Here is a 24,363-nt window from a genome sequence, read left to right as displayed (position 1 = left end):
CTTCCATGCCATCCTGCAAAGAAAACTAAATAACATCTTCAAAATATACCAAATAACACTCTTTTATTTTTTCAAATGAGAGAACGAATAACTATGGCATGTCAGATTATAGTGCTCCAGGCCCTCCCCAGGTAGTCATTTCAATGGATTCACCATTGGATTCTGTTTATCTAAAAGTCATCAGTACTCACCACAGTTCAGGGAAGGAAAAAAGGAAGGAAGGAGGGAGGGAGGGAGGGAGAGAAGAAGGAAGGAAGGAAGGAAGGAAGGAAGGAAGGAAGGAAGGAAGGAAGGAAGGAAGGAAGGAAGGAAGGAAGGAAGGAAGGAAGGAAGGAAGGAAGGAAGGAAGGAAGGAAGGAAGGAAGGAAGGAAGGAAGAAAGGAAGGAAGGAAGGAAGGAATACATAATAGGTATTAATAGTTTCCGGACACGGAAAGGATTGACAGATTGATAGCTCTTTCTCGATTCTGCAGCCATCTCCTGATGCACAATGTATATGAAAATGTTCATTTTATGAAGTATTTGCTAAATTTAGGTTTAAAGAAAAAAAAAAAGAAAGAAAGAAAAAAGTACTTTTTATCAAAATACTGTGTATCTTAGAAAAGTGTCTTGATTCTTAATGTAAACTCTAAATCCAATATGGACAATGATTCCAAAACTCTTATGCGTATTCTTAGAGTGCATCATATGAATTTATAGGTAATAAGTTGCATACGGTTTAAAAGCTAAATTATACAGCAGATAGAGCAGGAGACTTGGAATCAGGAAGACCTAAGTTCAACTCTTGCCTCAAACACTGAACAATTGCATGACCCTGAGGAAGTCACTTAACCAGTCTGTCTCTATTTCCTCATCTATGTAATACACACCATATCACCTACTCCAAAGAATTATTGCGAGTCAAATGATTTAACACATGTAAAGAAAGTACTTTGAAAATTTTTAAAGTATTTAAAATAGAGAAATTTCTTCAATAATTTTTTGTACTAAGAATGAAATGAAAGTTCATAGAAACTCAAAATCAACTTTGTTTTTATAATTTTCAATAGCATTTTATTTCCTAAATATATGTAAAAATAGTTTTCAACATTCATTTTTGTAAGACTTTGTCATTCCAATTTTTCCCCTCCCATACATTCTCTTTCCCCAAGACAGTAAGTAATCTGATATAGGTTAAATATGTATAATTCTTTTTTTAATTTTCATATTTGTTATGTTGTGCAAGAAAAAACAGATCAAAAGGAGGGAAACCATAGAGGAAGAAAAAACAAACAAACAAAAAGTAAAAATACTATGCTTCCATTTACATTCAGTCTCCATAGTTCTCTCTCTCTGGAGGCAGATGGCTCTTTTCATCCCAAGTCTGTTGGAATTGTCTTAAATTACCTCATTGTTGAAAAGAGCCATGTCTCTTGTTTTTCTTCCCAGGTTATTTTTACCTTCTGAATCCAATTCTTCCTGTGCAACAAGAGAACTGTTCGGTTCTACAAACACATATTGTATCTGAGATATACTATAAAATATTTAACATGTATAAGACTGCCTGCCATCTGGGAGGCGGTGGAGGGAGGGAAGGGAAAAGTTGGAACAGAAGTAAGTGCAAGGGATAATGTTGTAAAAAATTACCCATGCATGTACTGTCAATAAAAAGTTATACTAATAATTAAAAAAGAAAAAAGAGCCATTTCCATCACAGTATATTATCATATAATCTTGTTTTTGCTGTGTACAATGTTTTCTTGGTTCTGATTACTTTACTCAATATCAGTTCATGAAAGTCTTTCCAGACTTTTCTGATATTAGCTTGCTCACCATTTCTTATAGAACAACAATATTCCATTACATTTATATACCATAGTTTATTCAGCCAAGCCCCACTTGATGGGCATCCACTCAATTGACAATATCTTGCCACTACAAAAAGGGCTGCTATCAAAGTCATCTTTAAAAGAAAAAAAATTCTGTGGGTTTCTGTTTCATTCCTTATGAAATGAGAAGTTTGGGTTAATTAGTTTCTCATTCAATTCTAAATCTACAGTTCTATGAGTTCAATCTATTTTTGTCCCTGTTTTCATCTCCACCTCAATCTCTATATCATCTGTGTCTTTCTTATCTTCTCCAGTGGTCTGAGTGTTCTGGAAGAGGGGAGAAAGGAGAATTCCTGTTCCTGAATCCCTATCTCTACTCAAGGATAAGACAAAGTTCTCGCCATATATGAAGGTCAGGAAGGAATGGAGACAATTAAGTAATTGAAATTGCCCAAAAATCTTCTAGTTCAGACTTTCTGTCATGTCTAATGTACCATCTCGGATGGATGAGCAACAGTCAGTTCTTGCTTATTCATATTAATTAGAGGAAGAATCCGCATGAGTGATACCAAACAACCAGTCATCCGAAAACCATTTTGATTTGCCTGGACTCTCAGACCCTCATATGGACATGCTCTAATCACCTGCTGACTTGACTCTTCTGTCCAGAGCCTGTAACTCATCAGAGTCAAACAGAGAAGACCATAGTAGATAATAGAGAGCTGATCTCATTATGAATGGAATTTACACAAGAGGTAAGAGAGGACTTTGAAATTCCCTTCTTTGGAAATTTGGAGAAAAGAAATTGACACCAGAGGACAGCTATAGGTATATGATACATCAGCTAAAAAGCATTTTAGTACTTAACAACATTCCAGGCTAAGCACTGGGGGTACAACAACAACAAAGCAAAAACAATCCCTCAAAGAGTGTGCATTCTAATAGGGGAGAGAATATGTAACTAACCAACAGGTAAAAGATATATACTGTGCGATTAATGCCAGAACACTAGTAGCTACAAGGGACAGAAAAGACTTTCTGTTTTTGAACTGAGTCTTAAAAGAAGGCAGAGAAACTGAAGCAAAGATGGGAAGGGGGAAACAGAACATTCATAAAGTATAGCAAGGGAAGAAAAGTATTAAAAGACTGGAAAAAGAGATAGCACCATTTATGAAGAGCTTTACTGTCAAACACAAGAGATTATATTTTATTTTAAAGACAATAGGGAGACACTGGACCTCATTAGGCAAGGAAGTAACATGATCAGTCCTACATATTGGGGGGGGGGACACCTTGGCAGCTTAGTAGAGGGCAGATTATTGTGGGGAGATATTCAAGGCAGGAAGAACAGTTAGAAAAAGGTTGTTGCAATTGTCCCAGTATGAGGTAACAACATCCTGGACTGGGGTTTTGGCTGTATGAGTAGAGAGAAGGACCATATATGAGAGATGTTATGAAGGCATAAACAAGATTTTGCAAAGCATTAAATGTGCAGGATAAGTGAGATTGAGGAGTCAAAAATAAAACAGATTGGGAACCTGGATTACTGATATGAAGAGAGTCTTGAACAGGTAAATTTTGAGGGGGAAAGATAATCAGTTTTCTTTTAAACATACTGGGTTTGAGAAGGAACATTCATTTAAAATGTTGAAAAGTCAAGTGAAAGTGAGAAAAAAACACTTCAACTCAAACTAAGAACAACAAAACTTCAGCACCTCAATACACAACCAAGGGTTTTGAATAAGCATACAATAAGTACCTATTAAAAGCCTAAGTAAGGGCTGGAGATACAAAAAGAGGTAAAATACAGTCCCTGCCCTCAAGGATTTAAAACCTAATAGGGGAGACATCAAAGGAATATATACAAAGCAAATAATATACTGGTTAAATAGGAAATAATTAACAGAAAGAAAGCATTAAAATTAGGTGGGGTTAAGGAAGATTTCCTGTGAATAGGTGTTACAAAAAGACAGAAATACAGACTTTGTTCTGAAGGAATTCATATTCTATGAGGGTGTGATGAGATGAGAGTAGGGGAGGGAACAGAGGGAGGAGGCAGAGTGTTGCACACATAAATGCAATGAAGGGAGGAGATTGGTGTAGGCAGCTAGCTCAGTTTATGCAATCTCTCTGCATCCAGGACATCAGAAGATGAGTCCAGGAGAAGCCGGATGATATGTAAGGAAAATGATATGGAGAGATTGTGGAACATGAGTAGAGCTGGTTCTGTTTGGCACACCATGTGGAAAGTGCATTCAAAAAGCTTCTAGTGCTTCCTCTACATTTTATTTGAATCCAGAAGAGCTCAGAAACTGCTTTTCTTCCAGAGGCAGGTAGAAGACCATGTCATAAAAGAAAGGGCCTCAGAGACTTGCCCCACATGGCTGGCAAGAAACTGCCAGCCCTGGCTTTCTTCACTTCGTATTTCTGATTCTAAGTGAAAGGAATGGTATTTCTGACCTTGGCAGGAAGAACCAACCACAGGAATCTGGAGTTGGAATCCAGGTGGGAATTTACATCAAGCCTAGCATTATCAGTGCCCTGACAAGGAGTGATCTTTGAGAGACATCCTCAGGATCCCTATACTAGCAGAAGCCCTCACCCAACAGTCATGTTGTATATGAAATTGCTGGGACAAGTATTATATAGAAACTAAGCTGTTATGATCTCTCCCCCAGAGACCAACAGGTATGAAAGAAATATAACCCAGAAGTTTGGGGGGTATACTTAATTATTTATTCTTAGAATATCTTTGAAGTAAATATTCCTTTGTAAAAGTTAACTAATGTTAAATAGCTAAGTGAAGCAAGTTTTAGCAATGGGCCCATAACAGGGGGAGAAGAAGCAGAGGAAATAAAGTAGACATACCCAGTAGGGGCTTGAATTGATGATGATGGAGGAGAAATGTTTCAAAAACTCTCAGGGTGCTCCAGAACCCTGAAAGGCTGATGGAGTAACTTGGCTTTGGGAAATAGAGCCAAAATAAAACATTATATAAATATCTATGTATATATGTGATATTAGGAGTAAATGGAAAGTAATGTTAGAGAAATTACTAACAGGAAAATCCAGAAGAAGAAGGACACTCACAGTCCCTTCTTTCAGAGAGCTCCCAGGTTATTGTACTAAGCATCACTGATGTTCTTGGAGGGCGTGTTGGGTATTCTACTGGGTTCATTACCATTGGTTTCTTCCTTCCTCTCCAGGAGAAATAAGCTTCAAGCAACTCTAGTACATCTTCTAGGTGTGCTTATGTTCAGAATGAAATCCCAGAGTGGAATTAGGAATGACCAAATATCTAGTTAATATTCACTTGGACTAGAGGAAAAATAGAACCAAACATAGCTATGGTAGAAGGTTAGCTTTTAGAGGCATCCTAGAGGTAGAGAGATTTAAACAGGGTTTGATTAGGAAAGATAAGAAAGAATATTTTAGGTGAAAAGCAAAGACATGTATAAAGGAAATCACTTTTTTGGCATCATGGACTCCTTTAGGAATCTGGTGAATCATCTATACTTTCTCTCAGAATCAAGTTTTTAAATACATAAAATAAAATAAACGGGATGGTGAAGAAACCAATTATCTCAAAATATGGTTATCAAAATATATTAAAAGAAAGCTCACTAACTCCCAGATTGATAATCCCGTACTTCTAGGAAGGGACTTTTTTTTTTTTTTTTTTTTTTTTTGCAGTAAGAGTTCCAAGCTACTTCTGAGTCTTCATCATAAGAGGCTACTGAAACCAATTTACAGGTGCCTATTCTGCAAGGGAAAGAGGTGTGTGCTGGTCCAGGCATTACGGGAATGCCAGCCCAGCCCATTGTGATACACTGGGAAGGAATGAAGCTGGTTAGTAGCCTGAAACCTTGGGACAGGTTGTGAAGTTCTATGCGGTTCACTTACTCTCAAAGACTTACCAAAAAACCTCTAATCTCTCCACTCCTATCCATTATACACATCTGAGAATAGACACTAACTTGTTATGTTAACATGTTATGGTCCAGCTTGAAGAATTTCAGTATTTCCATATTGTATTAAAATCAGACTCCTCAACTTTCCCTTCCTTCTCCATATACCTCACCATCTCACCATCTTCTATTCAATCCCTGTCTTCCCTTGGACTCAGGACCCCAATCAACTCAAGGCCACATGGTGTAATAATAAATAGAAGACGTAACATGAAGTCAGGAGGACTTTGACTAAAATCCTGTCATGGGCAAGTCCTTAAACCTCTCAGTAACTTCATATATTCTCTAAGATTAAGTTGCATAGGTAAAAGAGTTTCCACACTCTAAGAAACAAATATTCTCAAGAATTTAAATAGGTCTGTGTTCTCATGAGTGTGAAAGTAACCTCCAACAACTCAGATCAGAACTTATTCATTACTGTCTATCTAGTACACTTCTATTCATTTACCACAGGGAATCCACCAACATGCCAGAAGGTTCTTTCTGCTTCCCCTGACATCACAGAGGTAGTAGAGAAGCTCTCTCTGTCTGCCTACCTGTCATCCCTCATTCTTGCTGTGTGACCAAACAGCCTTCTCTGTCTATCACACATCTTTTTGAAGATTTCATTTATGCCTGTTGTGCTTCAAGATTTCTTATCAGTTAGATGTAGTAACCTTCTCACACCCACCTATCATTCACCTTTTCCATTTTCCTCTGTGATATTTATACATAATTATTTCTATTCTATGTCTCATTTCCACAGGACAACATCAGTAGCCTCTTAGAGAAAGGAGATTGGCTGAAATTTCTCTGGCTGAAATGTGTCTTCAGTCAAATGTAGCAAGCATCTTTCAAAAAATCTCATTTGGATATCTGAGTATTTTGCAAAAACTTTCTCTTTATCCTTTCTGATTATCAAATGACCCTGAATATAGGCTATACCCTAAAATGAAATCTCCTTGAGAGTAAATAGATAGATAAATATTAATATATGCATACCTACATACATAGGTATGTCATTTTTTTAAAATGGTGTCAAGCTACCATCTAAAAATTTATTATTGAATGAATGAAGGAAAGAAATGATTATGCTCTTATCAAACATTATGATAAAAATACCAAAGTCAAATTAGTCCCTTCCTTCAAGAAATTTACATTATAATAGGAATGACAACACAGGGCATCAGTAAACAGATAAGGATATTTTTATCTGGAAATTTACGAGGATAATAAATGGAGTCATAGAGGAGAAGATGAGCACATCCTTTCCAAGACTAGTGACAAAGTTGGTTTGATTATGGCTCAGAACCTGGAAAGGGGGAGGAGGTAAAGGACAGGGATTAAAGGCAGATAGTAAGAATTTATCCAAATAGTGAAATGAAGTATGCTAGAGGATAGAACTAGAGAAACTGAAGCAAGTATCAATCAGGAGAGCACAAGGACAGGAGCTCCTGGCACCAAAGGGTTAAATCTTGAAGGCTTTGCTTTTGGTGGCTTACAAGAGATAGCACAGAGTAATGAATCTTAAAATATTTTATTTGCTTTTAAACATTCCCTGATTTGAATCCTACCTCAGTCACTTACTATAAACAATAGGCAAATCATTTGGGGTCTCTAAGATGCAGTTTCCTTATCTGTAATATGAATATAGTAATATTTATAGTATGAAAATCAGTATGAAAGGAGCTTGATAAACCTTACAAAATATAGACCATCTCTCTTCACTTCATCCCTAAAGTTACCCCACAAGTGGGAGTGTATATAGCATAATTCTGTGAGGGTGAAAATGTGGCCATGTATACATTCTGTCAGTATTCTGTGATGGGGCATATGGTGCAGAGTTGGAGCCAGAATAGGAGGAGACAAGTATGATTAGCCATATATGGGAAATGGTCCAACTCTTCAACATAAGAATTGAGTCATCTCTTTAACTAGTTTTATGTTGTATGAGTGAGCATATGTTAATGTTCACACTAGGGAAGAACAATTACTAAATTCATGAATCAAAGGTTTTGATTAAATTTCCTTTAAAAAGGATTATTGCAGTTTAGTTTAAGCCCCTGTGCCTGGATTGTGAACAATTCCTTAAAATGTTGATTCAGCTTGCACTCTTATTCCAAAACACAAAATGCATAAAAGTCAAGCCAATTTGTCAGCATCAAATGTGTAATATTCTTACTGGTGAGTTATAATAGCTTCAATAATACATAATATTCACTTTAAAAGATTCAATTTAGAAGCAACGAGGTGGTGCAGTAGATAGAGTCTTGGAGTCATGAGGACTTGAGTTCAAAAATGACCTCACATATTTACTAGTTTTGTAAATCAAGGCAAGTCACTTAACCTGAATTGCCTCAAAAAAGAAAAAAATCAACATCAGACCCTAATGGTAAAATGAAAAATAGCAATTATGTTCATTATCTACCCATACTCCCCACAATGGGGTTAACTGTAGATAATTGTAGACATGGGATGACTCCTTATTGGGCTGATATATTACATCTTGGGGTATAGGTTAGACTAAATGGCTACAGAGGTCCTTGCTGATTCTATAATTCTATAAAAATGTACAAAACAGACAACTCAACAACCAGGCTGTGAAATTGTGTAATTTATTGAAGTAAGAAAGTACAGAATACTCTTCACCATGCAAGGGAGAAACCGAGGGCATTGTGGACATAGGAAGATAGCTAAGAAGACTGGAAATGAAGTGGGAGTACCCATGACATCCACAGCAATTGGTATTTAAAGGATCTTCCACTCAATACTTTAGCCCAAGCCCCAGAGTGACTGTGAGAATATTATACTTCTAGAAATCAGGGCAAGTCATCTTTCATCACAAAAGATGCTAAAAACTTCCTGACCTGGACCATTAACTCCCAAATATAAAGAAAATCCAGAAGGAGGCAGGACAGACTGTGAAGGCCCAGTATCAGTCCCGGGCAATAGCACTGGCACAGGCTAGAGGTAAAAGACTATCATTGCCTACATTCCTTCAGAGATATCTCTATTCTTGGTTTTGGGTTGGCCACATTTTCCAGCTTTCAAGACTAGTTGAGTAGTCTGGCTAACACTGATTATAGGTGGAGGTTCTGGGAGCTGGAAGTTCAGTCCTGCCTAAGGGACTTGGGCAGGGGGGAAATCCATTCCTTGGAGATGTGGACAGGAAGATCAAGGATATTTTGTTGGAGTTCAAGATGATACTGGGCAAAGAAAGAGGAAAATAAAGGTAGGCGATAGGATCAAGCAAGATTGATTGATTGTGGTGCAAGATTGTTGTTCCCAGTTGTGAGATTACTTGAAGCGCTGGCTGGAACTCTGGGACACATGTATGCTGGAACTGCCTCTGCTTCCAGAGTTGTGACCTCCACTTACAGAGGTCTGGGTGCCGCCTACATTGCTACCAGCACTGCTTCGGCTCCCAGAGTTGTATCCTCCACTTCCACAGCTCTGGATGCCACCTAAATTGCTACCAGCACCTCCTCGGCTCCCAGCACCTCCTCTGCTCCCAGAAACACTCCCTTGGCTCCCAGAAGCACTTCCTCCACTAGTGACATAGCTGCCACTGCTGGTACCACCAAAACTTCCACTTCCTCCTCCAAAGCTGTTACGGTTTCCACTGAGACCACCACCGACATTACTGCTGGTAACGTTGCTCACCATAGCTGGAGGAATAAATGCACACCCAAGTAAACCAAAGGATTAAATAGTTTGAAGCTCTGTATTCAAATCCTAACTCTACCCTTACTGTCAATGTTACATGAACAGAATCAGAATTCTGCTTTTCTTCTTTTCTTTTTCCCAAAAGAGTTGTAAAGATAAAGGGAGATGACACATGGGAAGGGGTTATGAAAGGTCAATTAACAGAGATATCTTAGGAAGCCATCTCAGAAATTCTCCAAGGAAAGCCAGGATGATGTCTTTATCAGAAAGATCTTAAAAATACTTCTTCCCCAGACATAAAGAATCTTAGATATAAGAGTTGAAAGGAAACTCAGAAGCCAATTAGTCCAATTTTCTCAATTTACATTTACAGTTAAAACTACTAACTCTGTATTTCCTGCCATCTTATTAACCTCAAATTATACTTTTCTCTTTCCTTTTCCCCTCCTCCCCAATATTTTACTTATCAGCAGAACTTATGGTCAAGATCACAATAAATATCAGAAGGAATATTTAAACTCAGGTCTTCTGATTCAAAACAGTACCCTTCCCATTAACTATATTATATGATCTCTGAAGTTCTCTCCTATTCTTAGAGAGTCTCTGATTATATGATAAGATTCATTTCTGATAGGCTTTCCTAAGTTTCCTGGAGTACTTAACTTGTCTCCTATTCAGCATTTGACAAAAGGCATTAGTTCTTTGAATGCCAGGACATCATTAAGAATTCTTGAAACTAGTCACCAGTGAGAAATGATTGTGAGAACAAAACTGCCTCCAAAACAGTATAGGAATTCCCAATAACATAAGTTGGATCCTCAATCAAGAAACAGAAGTAAATACAATTTCAGTGGCCTGAAAGAAATGAACTAGTAAGATAACCTGAATTAGTAGGAATCATTTTTCCCTTTAACCTCCCACTTCCAGTCAGAATAAAGACTTTATAAGAAGTACTTACAGATGCTCACAGCACTCTGGCACTCTCCTGACATTCTAGAAAGGAAACAGAAGAAAGAAAGAAAAAGTTATTCCCACAATTTCCCCAATACCAAGCATGCTGAGGGGAACAGAGAATTATCTCCTCACAACAATCACTAAGGGAACTAATATTATCCCTATTTTAAAGATGAGGAGACAGAGGCTCAGAGGTTAAGTAACTTGTTCAGGATCTCACAGGTGGCAACTGTCTGGGATAGAATACTAACCCTGTGAGGTCAATCATGCAAGTAATAAGGTTCAGAGACAAGATTCCAACCAGATTTCTGTCAACTCCAAGAACTCAACTCTTGCTGCTTTAGCAGAGACAGCTAGAAAAGAGTACTGGGCTTGGTTGGAGTCAGGAAGACCTATGTTTAAATTCTGCTTCAGGTACTTACACTGGCTGTGTGATCTTGAACACTTAAATCACTTCACCTTTGTTTGCCTCAGTTTCCTCATCTGCAAAATGAGGATAATAATAGCACCTACATCCTAGGGTTGTGGTGAGGATCAAATGAAATAACATATGTACAGTGCTTCAGAAATTTTAAAGCATTTTATAAATGCAAGCTATTATTGTTATTATAGTATGACACCTATATATGTATATATACATACATTTATGAATCTCTCTAATAATCATATATGTGTAGCATATAAATAAATATCATCCTATAATATGATACTTATATATATTTATGAATCTAGCTATTATTATTATCTTAATATATGGGATGATGTGGTGTGAGCCTGATAAAATGTGTCGACATGACACGACATGATCTGATATGATATATTGGTCAGCTAGGTGACACAGTGAATAGAGTGACAATCCTGGAGTCAGGAATGCCACAGTTCAAATCTGACCTCAGCCCCTTACTAGTTGTGTGACACCGAACAAGTTATTTAACTATGTTTGCCTCAGTTTCCTCATCTGTAATGAGCTGGAGAAGGAAATGGAAAACTATCCCAGTGTCTTTGTTATGAAAACCCTAAACAACATATATGTATGTGTATGTATGTGTGTATACACATAAATGTATGTATACACATATTTATATAGCACCTGCTATGTGCCAAGCACTGTGCACTCTACAGTTATTCTCTATATTGCCTAGAAGAATACTTTCATCTTTTTATTTCTGTGTTTATGTCCTGTCTTCCTCATCAAACTAGAAATTCTAGCAAATTCCACTCTCAAATAATCATGGAAATTATTATAAAGTCGAAGTCAGCCAAAGTTTGTCCTTCCAGGTCCACACCTGCACTCCTCGCCCTCCAACAACTTCCTGTAAGTGGCAATCTCAACATCCAAGGCCAATTTTACATTCATCAGTTCCTGGTATTCTCTCAGGAGGTGGGTCAGGTCATCCTTGGCTTTCTGCAGGGCATTCTGCAGTCCCTGGAGCTTGGCCTGGGCATCCTTGAGGGCCATCTCCCCACGCTGCTCAGCTTCAGCTATGGCTGTCTGCAGGTTGGCATTCTGAGGGAGGGAGAGCAGTGGGAGAACGGTTAATGAAGTTAACAGGACGGGTTTCAGTCTCTCCTAGAAGTGTCCCTCCCTTAAGGGAAAAAACCTAATGGCACAAACTGTGGAGACAGATAGGAGCCATCAAAATTCATGTGTAGTCAGGAAACCAAGTTTCTTCCACAGGCTAGAAAACTCCAGGGTGATAAATGTTTGGATTTATTTGCTGATCTTTTATAAACCCCTTTACTGAATTACATCTCTGTGAAGTGGCATCCGTCATGAGAACTAAACAAAAAATTATAGATTTGAACTGTACCCAAAACAAGTTCTCCTAAAGAATTAAGTATAATATCTTATGGCATGTTCTAAATTGTGGAAGCTTTAAATCTTCTAAATGGTGAATTGTTCTCTTGGCTATTTGCCATAAAAGGGAGATTAATCCCAGGGATTTTTCAGGATTCCTTAGCAGAAATGATTCTACCTTCTCATTACACCAGAAAGAACATCTGGGTCAAAAGCTTCCCATCAATTGGGAAATGGCTGAACAGGCAGTGCTATGTGAATGTAATGGGATGCTATTATGCCATAAGAAATGTTGAATAGGAGAATTTCAGAAAAAACTGGAGAGACTCTCATGAACTGATGCTGAGTGAAATGAGCCCTACCAGAAGAACATTGTACAAAATAGTGGCAACAAAGTGCAATAATCAACTATGATTAACTTAACTCTTCTCAGCAATACAATGATCCAAGACAATTTGAAAAGACTCATGATGGAAAATACTATTGTCATCCAGAGAAATAACTATAGAGTCTGAATGCAGATCAAAGCATACTGTTTTCATTTGTTATTTTTTGTTTGTTTTTCATGGTTTTTCCCTCTTGTTCTATTTTTTTTCTTTCACAACATGATTAATGTGGAAATATACATGATTGTACATGCATAAGCTATATTATCTTGAGGAGGGGGAAAAAAAAGGAGAAAAATTTGGAATGCAAAATCTTATAAAAATGAATGTTGAAAACTCTCTTTATATGTAATTGCAAAAAAATAAAATACTATTTACAAAAAAAATTTTTTTAAATTTCAGAGTCTATAGTATCTCATAACATATTACAAGGAGAAAAAGTTGAGGCAAAAATAGCCAATTGCTTCTCCCTTCCTCTCAAAAAGCTTGAATATTTCTTCTGTTAATCTGACCCCAATGTCTTCAGAAAAATGGAAAAGTCTCGAGTCCAGCTCCTGCTGTGCAGAGCTTGTATGTATCCTACCTGTTTCTTGACATTCTCAATCTCAGCTCGCAATCTCTGGATTGTCCTGTTGATTTCCATAATCATACTCTTGGTGGTCTTCAGGTCATCACCATACCTGCCAGCCGTGGTCTGCAGTTCTCCCAACTGGCATGTAAATCAAGATGATTGTGTTAAGGCTGTCATGCTGACAGCTGAATGCTAGACATGATTCTTCATAAGGGAAAGGAAGGGGAGAGATGGACTAAAGGAAAACTTACCTTGGTCTGGTATGCAAAATTAGCCTCTGCTTTGCTCTTCTGGGTGATCTCCTCATATTGAGCCTTGACCTCGGCAATGATGCCATCCAGGTCAAGGCAGCGATTATTATCCATGGAGAGAATTACAGAGGTGTCATTGACATGGCTTTCCATCTGGGACAACTCCTGCAGAATGGAAATGGTCACTCACTTACCTCCAAACAACAGGAGTTGAGGGAATGGAAAGATCCAGTGATTAAATAGGAAGAAATAGCACAAAAATCATGTCAAGAATGAGGAATGAGGACAGTTCAATGCTCTTGTGATGGAGAAAGACATCTGCACCCAGAGAGAAGACTGTGGAGACTGAGTGTAGATCACAATAGAGTATTTTCACTTTTCTATTGTTGTTTGTTTGCATTTTGTTTTCTTTCTCATTTTTTTCTCCTTTTTTATCTGATTTTTGTTTTGCAGCATGATAATTATAGAAATATGTATAGAAGAAATGCACATTTAGCATATATTGTATTACTTGCCATTTAGAATAGAAAGTAGTGGGAAGATAGGGAGAAAAAAATTGGAACACAAGATTTTGCGATGGATGTTGAAAACTATCTATGCATATGTTTTTAAAATAAAAGGCTTTTTTTTTTAAAAAAAGAATAAGGCAGACAGGGGAAAGTGAGCATTTGATTTCAGCCTGAAGTAAATTAGTCTACAAACTAAAGAAAAATGGAAAATTGTCAAGGTTGTCTTTACTTCACATGAAGAAATCACTCATTGAATCTCAAGTAAAGACGGGGAATCAGACTTGAGACCCAATGGAAATCAGGCAGCAGGACCAAGAGAAATGGAATCTTTTTTTCCCTTCATTCCCAGGGTCCTCTGTGTGTGGATGGTGGATAGAAGGCTGCGACCTTTGGTAGTGTAAGCTGGGGAAGGACTTGGAGAGTAAATGCAGTAGGGGCCAGAGTGAGGATGAAAAGGGAGGAAAAGAGCATTTGAGAAAAGGGACCAATCAAATCTGGAAGATCGGAGAGAGCAGCTAAGCAGTCTTTTTGTGAGACTGCTACTATTTAAACATCATTGGTAATATATGATCCTAGGATGGTCCCAGTATCATTGCCCTCTCCATGGTGCTGATGGATAACAGACTTTAGGTGTTTGAGGGAAGGTATATAGAACAGTTGGGATAGATTCAGGAAGGGTATTTACCATGTCATAAAGAGCTCTCAGGAAGTTGAGCTCATCGGTCAAGCTGTCTGCACGGGCCTGCAATTCAACCTTGCTCATATAACCAGCATCCACATCCTGGGGAAAGAACAGGAGGGCAAAGATTTTACCCCCCCCCCAGATTCAGAGCTCCCCCTCCCAGTGAGTCCTTTTTTTGTTTTAATGAATGACCTTTTCCAAAATAAATTTCCTAGGGAGCTATATCTTTATGGCAGTTATTATTATTTGATGTATAATTCCATTAAATTATTCTATTCATAACTAAACCTTTCTTTGGCATTTAAAAATCACCCTTGCTCCCAACATTGTGAAGTAAATGGTATAAATACCAGTCCCATTAAATGATAAGGCATCTGAAACTCAAGGAAGGGTCATGAATTTTCCATCGTATCAGCTAATTAATAACACATCTGGGACTGGAATCCAAGTCTTCTGATTCCAAATCTGGCTCTCTTTCTGCTTCCCCAAGGCCTGAACATCACTATTTTTTTTTCTTTAAATGCTTCTGATTGATCTATTCTTACACAAGATGTGGGTTCTAGCAAAGTTAATCTTCCATTTCTAAGGAAAAATAGTCCAGGTTAAGTGACAAAAGTTCATTCAATAGTCTCACTTTCTGAATTTATTTTTTATATTAATTTTTATAATTATAACATTTTCTTTGACAGTACATATTCATAGGTAATTTTTTACAACATTATCCGTTATACTCCCTTCTGTTCCAAATTTTTCCCCTCCTTCCCTCCACCCTCTCCCCTAGATGGCAGGCATTCCCATACATATTAAATATTTTATAGTATATCCTAAGTTCACTTTCTGAATTTAAACCAGTATGTTATGCTCAATATGGAGGCATGGGGTTGGGGGAAGTGGTCCTCTAGCCATTTCACAATACTACCTCTTCCCAATACCCACCTCAATTTCTTCATCTGAAAAATGGAAATAATACTTATACAACATACTTGACAGAATTGTTAAAATGAAAGTATTTTGAAAACCTTAAAATCACTAATCAAAGTTTCTTAATCTTTTTTGTATCCTGGACCCCTTTGGCAGTCTAAGAAAGTCTGTGGCCCCTTTTCAAGAACTTTTAAAGCACTCAATGCATATATGAACTTGAGTTCAAATTTAGTCTCAGACACTTGCTAGCTATATAATCCTGAGCAAGTCACTCAAATCTGCCTCAGTTTACTCAACTATAAAAAGAGATAATAATAGCACCATCCTGAAAGAATTATTGCATGAATTAAATGGGACATGTGTAAGTGCTTAGCACAGTGCCTGGCACATAGTAGATGTCTAATAAATGCTTGTTTCCTTCCCTTATCCATATATGCTTTAAGTTTTAAAACCATTCAATGCATTATATATGCATTCCTAATGTTTTAATGCATCTTAAATATTTATGATTTAAAAGGAAATCAATTATATTAAAACAAAGATATAATTTTTCCATTCAAGTTCATAGATCCCTAGAAATCTATGCAAAATAATCCTTCTCAGAATAATATTTTTAAATGCATAAAATAAAATATACATAAGTTTACAAAGGAAAGAAATTATATTGAAATGCAGTTAGCAAAATGTTTTTATAAAGTTTAAGGACCCCTCACTACAGAGAAATGAGTTATTATTACCAACCTCTTCAAGATTTCTAATGCAAATCTACACTATTAGTATTAATATAATTCACGATTACTAATCATGATCCCCAATGTTTATTTGTTGTTGTTGTTTAGTTGTTTTAGTCATGTTCAACTCTTTATGAGTTCACTTAGGGTTTTCTTGGCAGAGATATTGTTGGAGCAGTTTCCATTTCCTTCTCCACTTCATTTTACATAAGAGGAAACTGAGGCAAACAGAATTAAATGACTTGCTCAGAGTTGTATTAATAAGTGTCTACGATCAGATTTAAACTCAGGAAGATAAAACTTACTGACTTCAGGTCATTCTATGCACTGCACAATATTGATGTTGCATATATTCATTGTCAATTAGTATATGATCTTGTTGGTAGCAATAGTAGTAATCCCATTTTTTTAGAATGTCTCTTTCCCCTCATAAAGAACCCTTCCCCTCCAAGGTCCAATTTTTGAAAAAGTAGATAGACAAACCCTAAGGCATTGCTGATTGGAATGACAACCCTCAAAAAGAATTTTGATTATAACCAGTCCTATCTCACTCACTTTCTTAATTCCAACAAACTCATTCTCTGCAGCTGTGCGTTTGTTAATCTCATCTTCATATCTGCAGAATAAAAAGTATGCACAATTAGACAGTGACATCTCAGAAGTAAAAATAAAAAAGAGGGAGAAATTCCAAAGGTAGAAGTGTCTCTGTTTCTCTATCTTTCTCTCTGTCTCTGTCTTTCTCTCCATTCTTGAATTTCATCCCTCTGTTCTTTCACATATGTAAGCCAGATAAAGGATAAAACTTTCTAGAGATAGACACTATATGACTGAAAATTTATAAGGGGTTTTAAAAATACTCTAGTTCAATCCTCTCATTTTACAGATGAGGAAACTGAGACCCAGAGAGGGCAAATGAATTGCCCAAATTACAAGAGTAGTAAATATTTGAGTTAGTATTCGAATTCATATGCCCTGATTGCAAACCCCATATGCTCTACAACATTGTCTCTTTAAAAACATACGGAACTGGAAATATTTTAATGGAAAGAAGAAAAGGTTGTGTCTATTAAGAACTATAATCCATTAGGAGTAATCTCATAAAAATAAACTTAGCCATCCTTAAGGAACCAGATGGCTAGACTATTCCAAGAGTTCTAAATATAATTGCCTCCCCTTTTTTTCTCTCCAATCTAGAATAATCATAGGAATAGAGTTTGTCAGAAATCTCCCATCACTTTGTGGTATCATTCTACCCTGGATCAAAGAATCAAAGGATCTCCAAGGTCATCTAGTCTTATTCATACCTGAGCAGGAATCCTCTTTATAAGTTCTCCCAACAAGTATTATTCAGTATCATTTTATAGATCTTCAGTGATGGGAAGCACTGCCTCCCAATTTGGCATGTTTCTTTTGGGGGCACATCTAATAGGAAGCTTTTTTAATTTCATCAAGCCTAAGTTTTCCTTACTAAAGCTTCCATTTCTTGTTCCTAATTATGTATTCTAGAGCTAAGCAAAGGCTAATTGGAATCAAATCTCTGGTTAGCCGTCCTTCATTATATCAATCAGTCTAAGGATATTGGCTAAAGATTCAATTAGGAGCAATGGAAAGACCAGGTTAGACCATGACTTGCTACCAATCTTCCAAGAGGGATTTGGAGCACTCACTTCTTTCTGAAGTCTTCCACCAGTTCTTGCATGTTCCTCAGCTCCCCATCCAGTTTCCCACGCTCTCCCTGGAGCCCATCCAGAATCCTCCGAAGGTTGTTGATATAGCTTTCAAAAAGGGGCTCAAGATTGTTGGTACCTGTGACAGAATTGGGACCCTGCTGCTGCAGCAGGCTCCACTTGGTCTCCAAGACCTTATTCTGTTGCTCCAGGAACCGCACCTGCAGAGCATCAGGAGAAACAAGATGTAATATTGGATGGTCAGGGATTGGCCAAGATATCCCTGTTTAAATCCACCCATGACCTTAATTCCAATCCAGGACTCCCAGCTGGACCATTTTCTCTCTCCCTTACAATCACAGAGAAATCCAAGGTTTTCATGCAGGAAAAGACACAACCAAAGGAAAGATCTTTGGATTCTGAAAATTTTAATCACTGTCAATTCCACTAAGAAGTAAAAGTAAGAAAGATAACAAATTATTCATAGTTATCCCCACATGTTTCTACTACTACATTTTTTTCAATAATCCAGTTTCTGGATTATCCAGGGATAACCTTAAATCCAAAACTGTCGTCCTCATGACATCCATCACATTCATTTATGTCTATGCATTTCTATGCCTTTGAAAAGCGTTTTTCAAATTGTACTGTGAGAAAACATGAAACACCCAAAGTTTGTTGGGATTTTTTTAATGAGCCTTATTTTTTTGTTAATTGTACATTAAATATAATAATTTTATAAAATTTGATTCCAAGGGTTCTGTCAAACTTGTAGGATTTCTTAACTGAAAAGTTTTATCATCAGAGAAAAGTTTGAGACACACTACCTTAAGATACAATCTCATTTTCACATTAGCCAACTCATAACATAAGAAAGATGTCTATATACAAAGAAAGATAAGAGCATACACTCTAATAATGAACAAATGCCAGTGAGATTTTGATTACTTGTAGATCTCAGTTCACCTACTGTTACTATAAATGTTAGAAAGTGAGAATGGACTTGCCAGTCCTTTTCTTCCTCCAGACTTCAATGTATTTTCACTTCTCTTATTTATTCCCACACTATGCCATGCAATGAGACCACAACAAGAATTTTTCAACTAGATTACATGTGGTGAAGAAGGCCCAGAATGGCTGAGCTATTTCTTCCAAATCACACAGCAAGTCATAGCAGAATTAAGAAATGAATTCAAGTCTTTTGTTTTCATGACACTGCCACCATTCTTGGACTATCCTCTCATAACCAATTACCAAAAAGGATATCACTTCTTTTGGCTCCATGAAGGCTCCCTCACCTTGTCAATAAATGAAGCAAACTTATTGTTGAGGGTCTTGATCTGCTCCCGCTCCTGGGTCCTCACAGCACCAATCTGAGGATCAATCTCCACATTGAGGGGCTGCAGGAGACTCTGGTTAACAGTTACTTCCTGGATCCCACCAGGGAAGCCACCAGGTCCAAAGCCACCAGAACCACCAAAGCCACCAGAGGCACCAAAGCCACCCAGGCCACCATAGCCACCAGCACCTCCAAAACCACCAGCTCCTCCAAAGCCACCTCCTATTCCCCTGCTTCCTCCAAAGCCAACTCCACAGCTGCTGCGTCCTCCACCAAAGCCAAGGGCTCCACTCCTGGAACTACCAGCCACATTGTAAGAGATGCTCTTGTTGCCACCTAGGTTGTAGAGACTTTGGCTGCCAAAGCCTCCTGCTCCACTACGGGCCCCACAAGCTCCTCCACCAGAGTGTCCTGTGCGAGCCACACAGCTCATGCGGCTGCTGCCAGTGATCACAGCAGAACGGCCAGAGAAGCCGTGGCTTCCACTGCCTGAGGTCTTGCAGACTTGTCTGTTCATCATGAATAGATAAAGAGCTCCTCACAGAAGAGTAGAGAGGACAATAAGATAGAGTGATAGAAATGCTAGTGGGATCTGACATTTATATACCGATAAGAAGTGAGGCTTGGTAGAAGGAGAGGCAGGCAATTAGCTGAGAGTCATAAAAGTTTTGGTTTGACTCCAAGTTAATAAGTTAGTTCTAGGTTACCAAACATGCCTCATAGATAATCCCCTGGCTCCAAATGGTTTTGCTTTCATAGCCTAATCACCTCAAAGTTGCTCCAGTTGACAAAAGAGATGAGTCTTTCCTCTACCAATTGAAATGATTTCCTCATGGGCCTTAGGCATGCAAGCAGTAACTGCCAGGGCAGTGGCAGGGAACGGACTAGGGTTCAACAGTAGCATAATATAATAGAAAGAATATTGTTTAAAGTCAGAAAACATAGGTTCAGATCCCAACTGTGGTATTTACATTGGGCAAATCATTTAACTTCATTTAAATGGGCCTTAGTTTCCTCATCTATAAAATGATAGGTTTGTATTTAGTGATCACTAAGATCACTTCACATCTATGTTCCTTTACAAAAAAATGAGAGACAATAAAACTACAGAGGTGCAGAGTAGGATGACTTCTCTCAAGCATACTTGACAACGCCCTCAGATCCCAGGGTCAAAAGGCTGAGGCAATGGCCAGCGGGGAATAGACAATGCAGGATACCCCAACCAAATCAATTAGTGGCCTTCTAGTAGAGTCTCATTCCCCCCTCCAGATTGAAATTTCTGAGAATGTGAGAGACCTCTGATCACTGGGGCCTGGAATGATTTAATTCCTACCCCCTCATAGAGACATAAATCTGAGTAAACCTGAAGTAGAGTTGAGCAGAGTATAGTCTGGAAGATGGAAGCAAAAAGCCAAATGAGAATCATAAACTGAGCAGAAGAGATGGGGGAGAGAGGGAGTTATTATTAGAATATAAGGAATGAGGAGAGGGAAATGATAGAAGAGAGGACAGATTAAAGGAGTCAGAAGCCAAATAGACATTTCAACTTTGTTCTCTCAGAACTAGATTGATATAATTATAAAATAAACAAGAAAGAATTTAAGAAGAATAGAATTTTAGAAAAGTCATTTGATAGACCTATGGAGAAAATTGAGTGGAAATAGAAACACCTTTTTCTCATTGTACATGGCACCTCCACAAAAAAAAAAAAAAAAAAAAAAAAAAAAAAAAAAAAAGATCATTATTAGGGCACTCACAAGTGAATTCTACCAAAAAGAATAATACTATATAAACTATTTGGAAAAATAGGCAAAATAGTCCTACCAAATTCCTCTTATGACACAGATATAGTGCTGATGCCTAAACCAAGAAGAGCAAAAAATAAAGGAAAACAATTTCCCTAATGAATATTAATGCAAAAATATCAAATACAATACTAGCAAAGTGATTACAGTACAAAGATTATATCACAAAGATTGTACATTATAACTAGGTGGGACTTATGCAATTATATTATCAGTATAATTGACCACAACAGTAAAAAAAAAAAAAAAAAATCATGTGACTATCGCAATAAATGCAAAAAAAAAAAAAGGTTTTTTAACAAAATACAACAATCATTTCTATTTAAATTTTTTTTCCAGATAATGATGAATATTGGGGAGGAGGTGAGAAAACTGGGGCACTAATGCATTGCTGGAGTTGTGAACATTCTAGAGGACAATTTACCCAAAAGACTATCAAACTGGGCATATCCTTTGATCCAAGTGTCTCTATATATTCTATATACCAAAGAAATTATAAAAGAGGGAAAAGGACTCACATGTGCAAAAAACTTTTATAGCAGCCCTTTTATAGTAGCAAGGAACTGGACATTTAGTGGGTGTCCTCAGTTGGGAAATGGCTGAATAAGTTACAGTATATGAATGTAATGAACTATTATTGTTCTACAAAAAATGATGAGCAGGCTGATTTCAGAAAAGCCTGGAAAGACTTACATGAACTAATTCTAAAGTGAAGCAATCAGAACCAAGAGAACATTGTACACAGTACCAATGAGATTATGTGATGATCAGTTGATGGACTTGGCTCTTTTCAACAATGTGATGATTTAAGGCAATTCTAATAGACTTGTGATGAAAATGCCAGCCCAAGGCAGAGAGAGCTTTGGATACTGAATGTGGATCAAAGCTTATTATTTTCATCTTTTTTGTTGATGTTTGTTTACTTGTTATTTTTTCCTTTCTCATTTTTTTTCTTTTTGATCTGATTTGTGTGTGTGTGTGTGCAGCATGACAAATATGAAAATATGTTTAGAAGAATTGTACAAGTTTAACCTATATCAGATTGCTTCCTGTCTTGGGAAGGGGAAAGAAAGGGAGAAGAGGGAAAAAAATTTGGAACACAAGATTTTGCAAAGATGAATGTTGAAAACGATCTTTGCGCATTTGGGAAAAAATATCATTAAAATAGAAAAAAATAAAAAATTATTTTCCAATTAAAACCCAGAAAGCAAAAGAACAAATGGATTTTTCCTTAAAGTAAGTAGTATCTATCTAAAATCATTAGCAATCATTATTTGTATTGGGAATAGGCTTGAAACCTTCCCAACAAGATCAGAGGTGAAATAAGGATAACCATTATCACAAATTTTATTCAATATTGTACTGAAATGCTAGCTCTATTTAATAAACTCCATTTAAAATAACTGTAGGCAATATAAACCACTTGGGAATCCATCTGTCAAGATAAACCCAGAAATTATATGAACACAATTACAAAATACTTTTCATACAAATAAAGTCAGATCTCACGCTGGAGAGATATTAATTATCCACAGGTAGGCCAAACCAATATAGAAAAAATTACAATTCTGCCTAAGTTAATTTACTTATTCTGTGCCATGTTAATTAAACTTAAATTTGATATAGCTTAAAAAAATAGCAAAATTCATTTGGAAAAACCAAAAGTCAAGAATATAAAAGGAATTAATGAAAAAATGTAAAAAAAAATATCAATATCACACTTCTATTGCAAAGCAGTAATCATCTGGTACTAAGAAATAGAGTGCTAGATCAGTGGAATTGATACAATACACAGTAGTAAATAATCATAGTCATCTAGTGTTTGGTAAACCCAAGTTTTGGGGACAATTCATTATTTGACAAAAAATTTCTGAGAAATCTGGAAAGCAATTTGGCAGAACCCATATATTAGATTATAAATACCAAGATAAGGTCAAAATTGGTACATTATTTAGACATAAAAGGTGATGTCATAAGTAAGTTAAGGAAGCATAGAAAAATGCCCCTGTCAGATCTGTGGATAAGGAAAGTGTTTAGACCAAACAAGAAATAGAGAACATTATGGGAAATAAAATAAATAATTTTGATTACAGTCAATTAAAACATTTTTGCACAGAATGCAGCCAAAATTTAAAGAAAAGCAAGAAAAAATAAAGAGTTCTCCAATAAAGGCTTCATTTCTCAAATATACAGAGAAATGAATCAAATTTATAAGAATACAAGTCATTTCCCAATTGATAAATGATCAAATGATATGAAAAAGCAGTTTTCACATGAAAAAAAATCACAGCTACCTATAATTATATATATATGTCCTAAATCACTATTTACTAGAGAAATGCAAATTATACACAAGGTGGTACTATCTCACACCTATCAGACTGACAAATATGACAGAAAAATAAAATTACAAATGTTGGAGGGGATGTGGAAAAATTGGACAGTAATACACTATTGGTGTAGTTATAAAGTCATCCATTGGTATAGTTATAGTCACTCAAGAGAGCAATTTGGAATTTTGCCCAAAGGACACACTCTTTGCACAACAGTAGTTAGTCTATATCCCAAGGAGACAAAAAGGGGGTGGGATTTATGTATACAAAAATATAACAGCTCTTTTTTTATGGTGACACAGAACTGAAAATTATGGGGACGCCTATCAGTTGGAGAATGACTAAACAAGCTATACTTTTGATGAACTATTGCTATACTGTGGTAAAAGATGAGCAAGGTACTCTCAGAAAAACCTGAAAAAAACTTCTATAAACTGATACAAAGTGCAATAAATAGAAACAAGAGAACATTGTTCACAGTAACAGCAATTTTGTATCAAATGTGACTGAGCTATTCTGATAAATGCAATGATCCAAGACAATTCCAGAGCACTCATGGTCAAAAATATAATTCACCTCCAGAGAAATAATTGAGGGAGTCCAAATGCAGATGAAGCATGCTTTTTGAAACTTTATTTTTCTTGGTTTTTTTTTTTTAATTTTTGATCTGTGTTTTCATTTGCAATATGGCTAACATGGCCATATGTTTTGCGTGATTTCATATAATAGTCTATATCAAATTGCTCACCTTCAGAATTTTTTGAGATTAATATTTTTAAACTTACATATAACTAAGAAAGAAAAAAGGGGGAAATGGAGAGAGCATTGATACTCATTACTGTAGCAATCATCACCTCCAGATTCCAAACTACAGCTCAGGAGCATCTTTTAGATTTGCTTTCTCTGGCAGGCCATTTACTTTTTATTTCTTTTTATCTCCTATCTCCATCTTTTCCATCCAGAGCAGAAGAGAATAAACTTTAATTACCTACAGA

The 24,363-nt window shown here is 36.8% G+C and overlaps 1 protein-coding gene across 1 annotated transcript; it reads right to left on the bottom strand.

Annotated features, from left to right (window-relative positions):
* Positions 1-9,052: 9,052 nt before the first annotated feature.
* LOC141543962 (keratin, type II cytoskeletal 2 oral-like) lies at positions 9,053-19,747 on the bottom strand. Its single transcript, XM_074269618.1, has 9 exons — positions 19,190-19,747; positions 17,892-18,112; positions 16,780-16,840; positions 14,576-14,671; positions 13,382-13,546; positions 13,143-13,268; positions 11,662-11,882; positions 10,380-10,414; positions 9,053-9,423 (listed from the first exon to the last, which is right to left on the bottom strand). The coding sequence occupies exons 1-9, from the start codon at positions 19,745-19,747 to the stop codon at positions 9,053-9,055; spliced, it is 1,854 nt and encodes a 617-aa protein (XP_074125719.1).
* Between the last annotated feature and the right edge of the window lie 4,616 nt (positions 19,748-24,363).

This window comes from Sminthopsis crassicaudata, chromosome 5 (assembly GCF_048593235.1).
Source record: "Sminthopsis crassicaudata isolate SCR6 chromosome 5, ASM4859323v1, whole genome shotgun sequence".
Taxonomy (NCBI): domain Eukaryota; kingdom Metazoa; phylum Chordata; class Mammalia; order Dasyuromorphia; family Dasyuridae; genus Sminthopsis; species Sminthopsis crassicaudata.
The sequence above is the reverse complement of the archived record's forward strand: the minus strand, read 5'-3'. Positions and strand labels throughout refer to the sequence as shown.